Raw genomic sequence first — 15,838 nt, 5'->3', positions numbered from 1 at the left:
ACTGGTTGAGTCATCACTATTAGGAAATGTGCCCATATAAGGGGTTGTGTCAAATTAAATCAAGCCCTTAATTCATTATTTAATGTCAACCACACCACATCCATATCCCTATAGCTAACACAACAGTGGTCCCCAGGTTGATTCTTAGTCAGGTTGGTGGTCCCTGTGGTTCATAATGAGTTGAAAACCCCTAGACTATGGGCTGGACTGGCCCGGTTGAATGCCCTTTTACACAAACCATATGTAAAGAAGGAAAACGATATGCCACTTTTTAAATACGGTGATCAAATGAAGAAAACAGTGGAATGTCCGCACACGATATAATTCTGCTCCACGTCCTTTTTATTTCAACCTAAATACAACAACAACGTTTGGCCCCTCCAATAGGTTGAAATAAAAAGGACGGAGAGCATCATTATATCGTGTGCGGACATTACACTTTTTTCTTTATTTACACAAACCACCCAGACATGATGTAATGATGGATGGATGGGTGAACAGTGGTGTAAATAAACTAGGTGCATTTACTCAAGTACTGTACTTAAGTACAATTTTGAGGCATTTGTACAGTACTTTACTCCAAAAATATGGCAAAGATTTTACTATTGCTCCACTACAATTATTTGAAAACTACAAAATCTTTTGAAAATAGCCAATCTACATGTAGATCGGCTATTTTCAAATGGCCGAAATGTATCTACGGCTGCATGGTGTATGCTTTCTAATCAACATTTTTCAAATAAATGTAGTGGAGTAAAAGTACTATTTTTGGCTCTGAAATGTAGTGGAGTAGAAGTAAAAGTATTGGAAATTGGTAATACTCAAGTAAAGCACAAACACCACAAAACTGTACTTATGTAAATGTACTTAGTTACTTTCCCCCAGTGGAGAGAGATAGACTACATAGGGGAAGTCTGAACCTTGTATACTTCCTCGTTATCGAACCACAACTAATGGCTTTTCAAACACCGCTACAGTCGCAGGACAAGGTATAAAATGAGCCATGGAAGCCTTTATCTGCCTACGTAAACACAAGAGGAGTGTCCCAGAACAATAACCCTTGTGAGCGCTCTGTTCTCGGGCAAGGCCATCAAATCATTAACATAATACAAGGATACACGATAAGGTTTCCATTCAAACGTCCCATCAAGAATAAAGCTGCTGCTTTGTATCCTTTGTACTGTAGCTGTCAGTGTGAACGCAGCTTTAGACTCGCGCAAAAACAAGCCTTAAAAGTACAGTCTCTTGTTTTAAAGAAAGTTGTCATACTGTATGAGCCCGGCGCAAACAGTCTTTACGTCACGTACAGGGAGTGGGTTTTTTTTATTCGTTGTTTAACTAACTGTATATGCCCCCGGAGACCAATTAGCCCAGACAATCTGTTTGTAAGTTACAGCGTGCGTATGATTTGAGCACGGCGTTGCGAGGAGAGGAAACTCTGCTGCTGCTACTGTAGTACCGCTGTGGTTTGTGTCTCATTAGTTCTCATGAGCAACAACGTGGCCTAAAAATGGGAGACGGCTTTGTGAGGTGTTAATTGGCCCGTCTCCCCCAATATTCCACCCAAGAGCACCGTGAGTAATGAGGATTTATGGAATCGTTATCCGATCTGATTCCGATCATTTGATTTTGAGTATCTGCCGATACCGATTTTTCCCCAATCCGATATTTATATTTATTTTATAGAATACTCATTCCATATCACTATTATCACACTATCCAAAATCACAGGCAATTTCCAGTCTAATAATATGATATGGATATAACATTGATACTAGAGATCACGTTTTTTTTTGCTCCTGATCCGATCATTTGAAAATGACATGATCGGCCCCGATCGGATCAGGACAACCCTAGTATCTGTATCCCTCTCTTTCTTTCTTTGGGTCTACCTATCTGGCGTGAATCTCTCTATCCATCTCAGTCGCTCTACTGTATGTCTCGCACTCCTCCTCTGTAATTTCTCCTTCCTGGAGAGCCTTTTCTTGTCCGTTATTCTCTCCTTCTTCCCTGGCGTCTACAGCTCTCACCCTAAGTGTTTTGCCTTTGTCTCGCTCCTCTCGTATCCCCGGTCTCCCACGCTCCAGTCTCGTAACCGGGCCCCGTTTCAAAGAAGTGCCGTGACGAAGCCCTCTTCGCCGTCTCTTCTCCTGAGAGGAGACGAGGAGGAGGAGGACAGCGCAAACTGTGGCGATTCGAGTCAACTCGCTTTGCTCAATCAGGGAACAAGGCAGGAAGGTTTTGTCACACTGACACAGGCTGACATTTTAAAGATGGGACTGCACCAGTCCCGCCAACCAAGTCAGAGAGCCAGTTAGTAAAAGCCGCACTTCTACTGTGTATTGCTTTTATGTATTCTGCAATTTCTGCTTTTAGTAACCATCAGCCTTGCCGACCGTAACATTTATCTGGGTGAAATAAAGCTAGAAATTGTAGAAACCTTCCGTCTTACTTAGGACTTCTGTTCAGTCTCAGTGCAGTGGCTTTGGTCCTTGGATCTTGATATCACAAGAGGCCCTTTTCCTGGGCTATTGTTCAACCAAAATCACGAGTTCTGCACCTCAGAGGTAAATTCCTGGTAGTATTTTCATATTATAGTCCTTGAAATGAATATAAAATGAACACCAATTCAAAACGTGATGAAACATGTGCAGGGTCTACAGTATGTATACTGTATTCAGGACCAGACAGCTGAGAAATCCCTGCAATACTACAAAGCACACAGTCAAAGCCTGTGGGCTTGCTTTGTGGCTGTGTGTGTGTGCGTTTGCCTTTGTGAATGACAGTGTGGAGGGAGGGGGCAGCGATGGAGAAGACCCCAACAGGTCCTCTGGCGGAGGAAGAGGGTCAGACCGGGGACACATGCCGAGTCAGCGCTGCAGCGGTGACTTTGTCGACTAAAACTATGACGAAAAATGTTCTGTCTGTCTGACACACACGTGCGTGCGGGGAAATCAAAAGCCAGTGACCTCATAGGGCCAGAGGGCTGAGCAGAGCCCCTCTATAGGTTTTGGGGCTGACAAATATTAGCTCCAATGGTGAGTAAATCAACAGAGGCTTGCCATGTTAGCTGTCAATCACTCAACTCAATGACAGCCAATGGAAGCCGATTTGGGCTGTAAAACAAATCAGCCCATTATGAGTATGACAGTGTTTTTGCCGTGACTATTTGATGCTGTTGCTGCTTTAGATTCTACCAGCATATACCATAATCTCTTCTAAAACATTTTAACAATAATTTCTCATCTTTACTCCATAAGATAGGGAGACCAGAGCCCCACTAGCCCATTGATACCAGCCATCCATGGTTCCCGTCCTAAATGGGTTATAAATTAAGCCATTATCTAATGTAATCCTGGGCGCTACACTTCCTCTGCCAACCTGGAGGGGCCATGAACATGCTTCCTTCTATGCAGGAGTCCAGGCTGCTTCTTCCCCCCCCCCCCCCCCCCGACAGGGTCGTTTCCCCGGCCGGACGTAGCGCGTGGAAGGAACAAGTTATTCCGACCAGTATCTTTCCCCTCCATCAGGCGCCCCGGCTGGCCAGGGGGAGGTACTCTACACATGTCTTTGCCAAACATAGACAATCTAGAAGCTCACAACTAACCGCTGGAACAAGACTAGGGCATGCTTGGGTTCAAGTGGTTAGTTAACCCATTTAGGCCTGAAAAAAAAAAGGATTTTAAATCCTGACAGTTTTCTGAAATACCTATGTTTCTAGGCCTATATCACTCAATATTTCATGTCAAGGACCCCCAAAAATTATCTGTAATTGGCCTCAGACCGAAATATGTTGTTCCAGGGACCTCCCCAGATGCAAAGATTTGAGTTAAAAAACGTTTGTTCTGAAATATTATATTCCAAATTTGAGGCACACTTTCACGATTTTTTCAAAAATAGCAGACCTACAAGCTCGTAGCGCGCCACTCGGTGGCGCGCTATGAGCTTGTAGATCTGCTGTTTTTAAATAGCTAAAGCATGACGTAATACCAACACTAAAAGGGTAACTGGTGGTCTCACCTTGGTCTCTCGTAGGAGGAACTGGAGGTCTCGTCCGCTCAGAATCCCGTGGTTCTTCACATAGCTGGGCAGATGGACAGTGCTCGTACCGTGCACGGTGCCGTGCACGTCCATGTAGCCGTGGATAGAGTCCAGGTATTTCTTCTTATCCTGCAATTGCAAGGAATGTAGAAAATGCATGTAAGACTTTATCGATACTGTACTTTGGATATCTCGTTCCTATAATAATACTGTGGAGCAGTCCAACTTCGGAAATCGAACCCGACCTTGGGATTTGGATTTTGGGAGACATTATTTAAATAAATGATTTTGCCTGAAAACTCTCCCTGTCAGAGACATTGGTTAACGAATTGACTTCCCGTTGTGCGCCTGAAAAGATTCTTTGTTCAAAAATAGCCAATCTACAAGCTCACAATGCGTCAGGATGTGATCCACTGTGTTATGCAGCGAATTTGCCCATCTACAAAGATGGGAAAATTCTCTGCATAACAAACAGAACAGGCCTTATGTGGATATGCAGCCTATGTATTTAAAACTTTGATACAGGATTCTAATTGGAAAGGGTTATTCTCTTCTGTGTATAGTGAATGACACCTGACCTCGTTTTAGCAGCAGTGGAGCAGCGTCATCATCACTCTACACTAGCAGCATGTGTATCTGTGATCTCTCATTCCAACTACCTGCCTGGCCATCTGGTGTCGGTGGAAGCCAGACATACAAATATCTGCGTATGAAAGCCTGCACTGGCGCTGGTGTGCTATCAGAGCCCTACCTAATCCACTATATCGGATTCTATAATCAGAGCCTACTAATCCTAACGCTAGTGCCTTGATCTAATGGAAGGCTAATGGAAGGATAAGCAGCAGCCCCCGATGCTGCTCGCTAAACGCAGTGGCACACATCGAAAACTCCTCCACGTATTTCTCTTTCTCATTTCAAGTCATAGTGGGCAGTGGGCCTCGGCCCAGTCAAAGGTCCCGATAAGTGAGAGACAACACAGATCATTATTATTTGAGTTCAACTTCAAACAAAACGCGCACACCGCCAATTTCTTCAGCAAACTAATAACGGCTGGCCTTTCCGTCTATTTATTCATCTGGTAAAAAAAGGTATGACTAATTTAAATTCTCTACTAATCTCGGCGGCCAGACATCCACATCCAAATGGACCACAGCACAGAATACCTCACTATGTCTCCTCAACGGACATCTGGCGAGAGAGCACACAAGACAAGTTCCAAGTGAAAATGGCAAACAGGCGGAGGAAAATCTGCCTAAATTACACAATCTTTACACAAGATCTACAATCTTACTCAACTAACTTTTAGTCAGTGAATCTCAACCTTTCCAATTTCAAGGACCCCCAGTTTGATATGCATTTGGCCACAGACCCCTATTTGATATGATTTATCATCTTCTATTTAATTGTTTTTATCTCTAGGACTCCAATCAACACTGTAAAACGCTGTGTTCATTTAATACTTAAAAGGCCTAGCCACACCAAAGGGCCGCGGTGGGACAAAACGATGTTAAAGGTTGACCACACCAATGCATTGGTGTGTTTGACCTTAAAACGGTTTTGTCAAAAATAAATTATAAAAATACGGTTTTGTCCCAACCTGACCCTTTGGTGTGGTTTGGGCTTAGACTCTAAGGGCTGTATTTTGCGTGTCTTAAGTACCAGGTCATATTACTTAACTCAATGCTCTTTGGACACTCAGAATAGCCAAATGGCATTTATCACGCCTCCAGGTCTTAAGTTAAGTAATAAGACCTGGTACTTAACCCTTGGCCTACAATTCACGGAAAAAACGGAATTAATCGAAAAATCTAAACCTCCCGTTAACGGAAAAAACGGAATGACAATCAATATCAGTTATCGCGGGGTCAAAAGAGCAAAAATTAATATTTTTTCGCTAATATCACTAATGTTGGATGTAATTTACCAAAAAACGGCCGAAATCCGCGTGATCGTGCGCTATCGTGCACGCGCGCCGTCTCTATGTGCGTCGCTGTAAAAAATGTGATATTTTGCGATCTTTTGGGGTTGATTTGAGGTTAATTTGACTTAGTTATGAAAAATATAGCATTAGCTTAGCAATCCGGACCAGCCAAGCTATTGACTAGGGTCAAACTACTACAGGATGTTGTTGATCGTTCAACCGGAAGTGACTTAGGAAGATCCGTCTATTTTAGCCAAAATCAGCATCATGGTGCTTTCCCGCCATCTGGTGGTGAATCGAGAGAATACATTTGCAATGAATGAAGAAGAAAAAAACATCTCTTCAATCCACCAGATCTTTCTTGTATGTTAAAACGATGAATTAAAAATATGCCAATTTGTTACCCAAACAAAAAAATTGGGCCTGGCATTCCAAGGGTTAAGACACGCAAAATACAGCCCTAAGAGTTAAATTAACACAGGCTTTTAGAGGGTACAATCGGAACCAAATGTAAGGGTCCATTTGGTTCCATTTGTACATTCTGAGTCACAGACCTGTAAGCGTCCATTTGGTTCCTAACTATTAATTATTATATTTAGCATATACCATGTGAAATACATACATTTAAAAGATAATACGAGAGTAGGTAGAATGGGAATTGTGCGAGAAGGAAGGAAGTCCTCAGAACTCACAAGAAGCATGCAGTACACTAAGTACACTAACAACTGGCACCAGATGTCAAAGTAAAAAACTCAGTGTCAATCTAGCTGGGAGAGAGTAGAAATGGACCAACATGGCATAGCCAAGGGTCCATTTTAGTCAATTCGTAAGCTCAGAGTTAAATCGACACTCTGGGTTTTACCGTGTACGTTCAAAATGCATTTCCCCCCCATTAGCCCCACCCCTGAGTCCTTCATGATTTATATAAACGTATTATACAACACAGATTTGTTGTGTAATGGATAGCTGATAAGCCCAGTACTCCTGAACTCATTATAACGTAACATTGGCCAAAGCAGCATTATTGCCCTTCAGGAGAAATATAACATGAGAGCCAGAATACCTCCCTGTATGATAGCAATCCCTTGATCACACACACACACACACACAGCAGCCAGCCCTGCAAGGCTTTCATATAAAGAAACACGGGTCCACAGGGTCAAAACACCACCGAGGATTTTAGCGTGTACTGTAGCTGCTAAATAGAACACAGAAATGAAAGCCAACAGCAAAAGGGAGGGTGTACTATTAGCACCAGGGTATGGCATTTGTCTTGTTCTCGTTCACAGCTCGTGTGTGGTGATGAAACCAGGCTCATTTGAAGGACGGCACTCTAAGGTACCATAGCGTTGGTCTTTGAGCCGTCCAACAAGGCCGTAAAAATGAAACATTGTCATTTCCTCCCATAATGAAAGGATGCTCTGAAGGCAACACACAACACAGGTGTTAAGACACACATGCGCTACATAGCATGTGCACATGCGCTACATAGCATGTGCACATGCGCTACATAGCATGTGCACATGCGCTACATAGCATGTGCACATGCACTACATAGCATGTGCACATGCGCTACATAGCATGTGCACATGCGCGCACAAAACAAACAAACAAGACTATGCGTACAAAGTCTCTCTGACACAAACAACCCCCCCCCACACACACACATTACTATGTGAATATGGATGCTTTCCAAGGCTGTATTTGTTATACAGTACATAGTGAGAAAATGTAAATATTTCTAGAGGTTCTCCTGGCAGACCCCTGGATTGTCATTTCTCCTGGATTTGGTATCTTGACACCCAAAATTCACCAGAACTAGAAATTACATCTACCATGTTAAAATATTTCTGGGGCAGGACCAGACGAGGACCAGATGTTCACTTAAATAATGAATGGTTATTAGTAAAGATGGGTCTTACATTGCTTCAATCATCAAATCAATTTCTGTAGGCCTACTTTTTGCATTTTTAATGGCTGAAATTGTACCAATCATTTTAGTAAAGAAAGCCTGATAAAAGGTCAAACTCCCATAAAATCACCAGAACACAGGAAATGACATCTACCCTGTTAAATACATTTTCCCTGGATGCTCAGTCCAATGTGGCAGCCCTGACACACACACGCAAGCTCTGTCGTGAATGACAAGTATTTACAGATTCAATTTGACAATTGTTTACGACTCTGTTGTCTGAGAGTCTGAGAAAAGTTTGTCTTTTGGATTTGAGCTAAAACGTTTGGGAAGCACTGGTCTAGGATGAAGCACTGGTCTAGGATGAAGCACTGGTCTAGGATGAAGCACTGGTCTAGGATGCTTGGAGCGACGGCCAGGGAGGAGTCCTAGGGAACTAGCCTGGGCAGCATTGGTTTTCGGTTTTATGATCCGGTCGGGAGCAGATGATATTGTTACATCATGTTGTAGTCATTGTTTTGTAGTCATCAGGCTCCGGCCTCAAACCAGAACATCCTTTGACTCAAACCGGAAGAATAATACCTGGAAAGCCTGGTGACGCGAGGTTACTGGGGAACGGAGGGGCAGACAGAATAATACGTGGAAAGCCTGGTGACGCGAGGTTACTGGGGAACGGAGGGGCAGACAGAATGATTGAGGTTACTGGGGAACGGAGGGGCAGACAGAATGCTCTAGATGTGTGGGCTGGGCTGGATCATAATGCTGGAGGTACAGGGGAGCCATGCCCATGATTGCCTTGTATGTCATCACGTGTTTGGAATTGCCACGCGAAAGTGTGTATGTGTGCAACAACAACTGTATGTAGAATATGTTTGTGTACTACGTACAGTATATGTGCGTGTGTGTTCTAGGTAACCATTCAACAGGTCCCCCCTAGAGAACAGACTATCAGATGACTCCAGCCTGCCTGCTGTAACTAAAGCTGTCCTGTGTGTGTGTGTGTGTGTCTGTGGAGTCCTAATTAGAAGTTGAAATCACTATACCCTGTAATCCTTTCACTCTGGAGAGCTGCACACAGGACCTGAGACCTTGTTTATATCACACACACACACACACACACACACACACACACACACACACACACACACACACACACACACACACACACACACACACACACACACACACACACACACACACACACACACACACACACACACACACACACACACACACACACACACACACACACACACACAAGCCTTGTTGAACCAAATAATTAATGTCTTTTCAGTGTCTGCTGGTCAATCATTTTGGACATAAACACTGTTGCATACTTGGCTCCGACTCCACTCACTAGCAAAAGTCTGCAAAAAATGGCTATGAATGAACATTTGGAAAGCTGCCCAGCGTAATGACCAGCCGTTAGCATGGCAGCGCATGGCGAGTATACCGAGACCACCTATGTATGTGTCAATCTGTGTCACGGTAATGTGTGCCTCGCTTGTGCACAACTGTGGCTCTAATAGGTTGTTGGGGGGTGGTTCTGGGATGTGCACGCACGTGTCCTTCCCAAGCCATTCTGGGCGGCGGTGGCTCAGGGGTAGAGTGGCCGGATGGGAACCGCAAGGTTGCCAGTTCGAACCCGGGCTCCCCCAGAGTCAGTGTCGCACAGCAAAGTTTGTCGGGATCGAGACTCGAACCCGCGACACGCTGTCATGCTGGATTACCAACCAAGCTAAGGTGCCTGGACCGCTACACCGGCCCAGGCCACGTGAATGAGCTCTGACAGAAGGGAAGCAGAGACCTTGTACAGAAGCACGTTCCGGGGGTTTATAAAAATTCACAGCCTCAGCTGGAGAGCTTGAGAGAGAGAGAGAGAGAGAGAGAGAGAGAGAGAGAGAGAGAGAGAGAGAGAGAGAGAGAGAGAGAGAGAGAGAGAGAGAGAGGCAGAGTCGAATGAGAAGGGAGGAGGTTGAGGGTGGAGTGCGGAGGGGGGTGGCGGGGCGGGTTGGTTTATGACCTTGTAAATCAGAGGGAATTTGTAAACCTTGGCCGGAGAAGAGGGAAACCGGAGAGGAGGCATGCGGTGGCTGGCTTTTGTTGTCTGAGCAGCGGAGGAGGAGGGTGTGAGCGATGGGCGTCCAGGGAGAGGAAGTTTTGGCCCCGGTTATGGGAAAACAGCAACAGCACGGAGGACAACTGCAGAGAGTGGAGTCACGGGCCGAGTGGATGCATGGACTGTGTATACTAGCTGGACGTCACAGTGGAGTGGTCTCAACCAGAAGGAAACAGGCAACCAGGTCTATGCTACAAAAACGCTTTGTGAGCTTGTAGAACACACACACACACACACACACACACACACACACACACACACACACACCTTCTCCCCCCTCTGGCCACCACTCACATAATGCATACAGACATCATACACTTACATGGATTAGGGATGTACAAATTAATTTGGCCGAACATCGATATTGGCCGACACTCGCCTTGTTGACTGCCTTTGGTGTATCAGCAAAAAATATTACATTCACCCATGCCAGTGGCGGATGTTCATCTGCGGTTTCATAAATCTATATTGTTTACCTGGCACAAAGGGGGGAATGGAACAACTAAACAAATTTAACTTTCTTAAAATTGTTACTTTTTTGTGCTATAATGACATGCCAAAAATAGGGATTCCATCATTAATGTGGTTAAGAGGTTACAGTTACACAGGAAGAGTACACAGGTGAACAATACAGAGAGAGAGAGAGAGAGAGGTGTTGTGATGCACCTGCAATGCACCTTACACTGCCTGAAGGAAAACAATCGAACACAAGCCACACATTATGTATATCATTTGAAAGTGATGTTTCGTATTGACCTCAGCTAGCACTGTGACAGACAGAACAATACTCACTACATGGGTGCAAGAACGGACCATTATTATCTGGGTTCAATTCTACACTCTCAGAGTTAAACTTTACTGTGTGCATGCATGCACAATCACATGCATGCACGCACAAAGCCTACACACATAATTCATTTTTTACAGTGTAATCAGAGTACCCTGCCTGCCACAGACCATCAGCAATCAGGGTCTATGAGGAGGTTTAGCTCAGTGCAGCTCCACAGGTATTATTAGTCGGTCATGTGAGATAGTGAGAATATGAGAGAGAGATAAGAGAAAGAAAACCAGAGTCAAGTAGAGAGTAGAGAGGAAAATATATGATAGATATACACAGACAGACAGAGTAGGTAGATACAGCAGCTACGACACACGCAAGCACACACACACACACACACACACACACACACACACACACACACACACACACACACACACACACACACACACACACACACACACACACACACACACACACACACACACACACACACACACACACACACACACACACACACACACACACACACACACACACACACACACACACAGCTACAGTAGGACTGCCACCTATAAAGTAACAAGCCCAAATTGATTAAATCAATTAATTACCAGCTGCATTATTATCATCTGCGGGGGTCCGCTATACTGTAACTGCCTCTGTGTCAGTTTCAGTGCAGTAGTTTAGGTAGGAACCAAGATTATCTAAAGCGGAACTATTGTGTTCCGAGTCGTTCGTTTCCGCCTGGACATATTTGCGGTGAGCACATACATCAGCCAGACTTGGCAACACTCAGCAGAAAGATCTAGTGTCAACTAGACAACTACCAGTGTCAACTACCAGTGTTGCTCCCAGGTGAATATTGACCGCCGCTTCTTCGAAGCAGCTGGTAAAAATCACACCTGTGTGAAGTGCATCATCATGAAGTATAGACACTTGGCACTATCTTGGAAGCAAAAACAAAGCGTCTAAAGACAAAAGTTCCGTGAGTGCAGGTGTTTTCTCTTTTAGATTACCTCTTTCAAACTACCTTGGAAGCGCCTTACTCTTTATCCCTAAACTTCTTTACCACATTTTACTATGTTGAAAAACATTTTAAATAGGTCTACACGTTGTTTTTCAAAATAATAAAAAAGTGGCCAATAAGTTGAGGGATAAGGGGTAAGGGGTGGAAGGATTGATTCCTTGTTCATTGTTGTCTCATTCTGAAGGGGTCAAAGAAAGGCTATTTTATTTCATTTTTTACCCTGCAAGTCTGGTTATATTTGGTAATGTAGTCGGCTCTTGGGTGATGTAATATATTCTAATATGTCCAAACTTGTCCAAAATGCAGCAGCTAGAGTTTTAACTAGAACTAAGATGAGAGAACATATTACTCCAGTTTTGGCATCACTGCACTGGCTTCCGGTTGTTTTCAGGATTGACTTTAAAATTCTGTTACTTGTCTATAAAACTCTCAATGGTCTCGCACCTCCGTACCTCCGTGACTGCCTACCTAGATATGTCCCTAGCCGCCCCCTCAGGTCCTCCAACGCTGGCCTACTTGAAGTGCCTAAAAGAATGTGCACAAAAAAGTACGGTGAGGCAGCTTTTTGCTTCTATGGCCCAACAGCCTGGAATAAACTTCCATTCGAGCTCAGACACGCACCCTCTGTAGACATTTTTAAATCTCAACTCAAGACTCACCTCTTCACCCTTGCTTTTAGTTGAGTTTTATTTATTTTTTTATTTTATTTTTTTATGTGTTTTTATTTATTTTATGTTCTTTATTCGGTTTTGTTCTCTGCTATTGTTCTATCATTTTAACTACTTGTGTTTTATTGTATTTTATTTTTGTGTCCTGCCCTGTGAAGCACTTTGAGCTGCATTCTATGTATGAAAAGTGCTATACAAATAAAGTTTATTATTATTATTATTATTAATATGGCGCCCTTTGAAAAAGGTTTTGACACCCATGGCTTAGAGGCAGCCTAGAGACCAGGCAGCCAATCAGGAAAAAGTGTCCACTATACGGTCACTACTACTACTACTAGGTAGTAGCACATTTAGTCCAGGAGCTTTTCAAGCATCTGGCAAAATAAATAACCTTCACAGACGGCAATTAATGACACCAGGAGGAATGCGTGCGCTTGCACAGGTTGAAGACACTTTTTCAACCAGTAGGTACACAAAGAGAAAAACAGAGCACTTCAACCAGTGCTTGGTACTTCAACACGAGGGCTAGCATCAGGAGATCCAATCTTGTGGTAAATTACCCATATACTTGCAGCAAGGCCACAGAACAATATGCCCTGTGATCTAATATAAAAACCATTACCTCATAACAAGAAGGGGTAAAATAAAGTTCAACAGGCAACTCAACTACTTGCTTACAGCCATGGAAGCATTTGGCCTCCATTATGCACAGATGCCTGGTAGCACTGACCGCAGTGAGACACTGTAAGCTTCTGTGGTCTGTTTGTCAGCTTCAAAATATGTGGGTGGGTTGTGCTCAGTCCTGTCAACATTTCATTCCCCACTTTTCTGCTTCTGCTTCTGCGTGCGTGTGTGTGTGTGTGTGTGGAAGTGCATGTATATTAGCAAGCATGAAGTGTTGTTTACATTGTGTATGTGTCTGCGTCTGTCAACACACAGATGTGTTTGTGTATAAAAATGTATTCCGTATACAGTACAGTGTGTGTGTGCGCTTCTGTGAAGTCAGCGAGCTGTGTTTGTTCTGTCTCCCCTCTGTGTCCTCTGATGTGGATTAAAAAAGGGGACGTCAGTTTCAAACCGTCTGCCCCCTTCTGTTCACATCTTCTATTCTCCTCCATCCGTCTCACTACATAGTCCCTAATGTATACTGTATCCCTTTTTCATATGCTCACACGAGCATGCATACATAACCACACAATCTCTCTCTCTCTCTCTCTCTCTCTCTGAGAGCATTTTGACCTTCTAGATTGTTATGGGAAAGTGATACACATACAAACTCTCTCCTCTCTCTCTGAGATCTTAACTCATTTATATACATACTGGGTAGATAATCTGTTTTGAAACATAGTTCTATACTAATCATTGTGTGTAATGTATTCCTGCACTATCTGCACCGAGCGACCTCGGTACATAGAAACGGATATATTGGATATTGTGACATTCATTTCTACATACGTTTTGTTTTGATTGTAATTGTTCCACTTTTGCAAATGTAAACATTAGGTTTTCTCATGCCAATAAAGCCCTTTGAAGTGAAACTGTGTGTGTGTGTGTTTTGTCTGTGTCTTCTACGTAGAAAAGAGTGAAGCGTCACGCCTGCCTGTCCATCGTCCAGAGTTCTCTAGCCCTGTGTTGCCAGGGAAACGGCTCCCGTCAGAGCTGGCCTGGACATTCTAGCTCTGTACGTTAGCCGCTCTGTCCTTTTGCAGGTGGTACCCAATTTTGGGCATGTCATTATGGGTGACAACTTTCAAAATATGTGACTGTTTATTCTCGTTTATCCACATGAGAATACCTGTCACCTAAAATGAGTGGTGTAAAACGTTGGTTTGACCCGATAGGTCTACCCTAAAGTGCCGCAAGTTGCCGCGTAGATCGTTGCGAAGTCTGGTAGATCCGACCCAGCCCCGTCCGAGTTGTAACCGGATATGGACAGAATAGTAATTAATGTCAAACCCGAACTCACCCAGCCACGGCGAAATAGCACTTCCGTACTAGTAAATACCATGCCTCTGACGCCGTCAAAACACTAGTCGTGTAATAATTATGTATGGATTTTGGGGTACGGAATTGCAATTTCCGTGCTATTTCGCCGTATTTCTGTGAGATGGGGTTGCACTAGACGGTTTGCCTATTAAAGCTGCACTGCGGCATGCTGTTTCACTGCCTGTGTTAGAAAGTGTCCACGGGGAGCTCAACCGTATATTTTCTAAATCACGTACGTTTCACTCCAACTAGCCTTCAAGCTGCAGAAGTAACTGGTAGAAAAAGAACAAAAACATACAACCAAAAAAAATGATTGATGTGCAATTAGAACTGCGTTGTCTACACAACTCCAAAACTTGAATGCAGCTGCCAAATAACTGACGTGGAAGTGTTTTCCTGATGCTTTGAAAAGTATAGGCCTATATGGCTGAAATAAAAATAAAAATCTACAAAGTAACTGGCAACTAAATTTTTCAAATAATTGTAATGGAGTAAAAGTATAATATTTCCCTCTGAGATGTAGTGGAGTAGTATTGGAAATACTCACGTAATACCTCAAAATTGTACTTAGTGCGCGGTACTTAGTTAAATGTTAAAAGCTTAATTTCCACCACTGGAAATGCTTGAATCTCAATTTGGAGGTTGTGCAAGGAAGGAACACATCTCTGTAAACATGTGGTTGGTTTTCTGCAGGTACGTACATGCACACTTACGCAGGCACACACACACACACACACACACCCCTCCCCCCGTGGATGCGAGTTTGCGTGCGCACACAAATTTAATTACATTCCTTGTCACTCAGAGAGGAACACTCTGAAGGTGAAGCAGTGGATACTAATTACCATTGTCTGTCTGCGCGTCAGAAAGATGAGTCAGTCGTCCACTTTTAACAATGGCTCACCTCATGCGGTATAGTGGGGGAGGGGGGGGGGGTGAGGTGGTGACCCTGGCATATACCGATCGGACCCATCCATAATGGGCTTTGGTGTCTTTACATAACTTCACCTGTCTAACCCACATTAACCTAATCAAAAGGAGGCCACAAGCAAGAGAAAGAAAGAATGCCACTCCGGCGCAGGGGCATACAGTAAGGCATGTCACGTCCAGGGTCCCTGGAACAATTTCCATTTCATGACTGCCAACTTTTGATAGAATTCAGTTCGTTGACGGGTTCTGTTTTGGCAGGGCCTGACAAGAGTTCTGTTTTGACAGGGCTTGTGAAGGCCACTGCAAAATAATAATAATAATAATAATAGATAGTATATATGTTTAATACATTTTTTTGGGGGGGCTTTAATGACAGTGCACAGTGGAGATGGACAGGAGAGAGAGAGAGAGAGATGGCCCACCAGCGTTTTCTTGGGATTGTGGAAAGTAAAT

The 15,838-nt window shown here is 43.7% G+C and overlaps 1 protein-coding gene across 3 annotated transcripts in view; it reads right to left on the bottom strand.

Annotated features, from left to right (window-relative positions):
• The window catches only part of LOC310854270 (alpha-1,6-mannosylglycoprotein 6-beta-N-acetylglucosaminyltransferase A-like), a 132,346-nt gene that overhangs the window by 15,148 nt on the left and 101,360 nt on the right, over positions 1-15,838 (bottom strand). For all 3 annotated transcript variants that reach the window (XR_014568890.1, XM_083758862.1, XM_083758863.1), the window contains exon 12: positions 4,021-4,170. Coding sequence is in view for 2 of the 3 variants with exons in the window: in XM_083758862.1 (XP_083614988.1) it covers positions 4,021-4,170 (150 nt within the window). In the remaining variant the exon portion in view is untranslated. The remainder of the gene's footprint in view (positions 1-4,020; positions 4,171-15,838) is intronic.

Source organism: Protomyctophum parallelum, assembly GCF_964188405.1.
Source record: "Protomyctophum parallelum genome assembly, chromosome: 23".
Classification (NCBI taxonomy): Eukaryota; Metazoa; Chordata; class Actinopteri; order Myctophiformes; family Myctophidae; genus Protomyctophum; species Protomyctophum parallelum.
The sequence above is the reverse complement of the archived record's forward strand: the minus strand, read 5'-3'. Positions and strand labels throughout refer to the sequence as shown.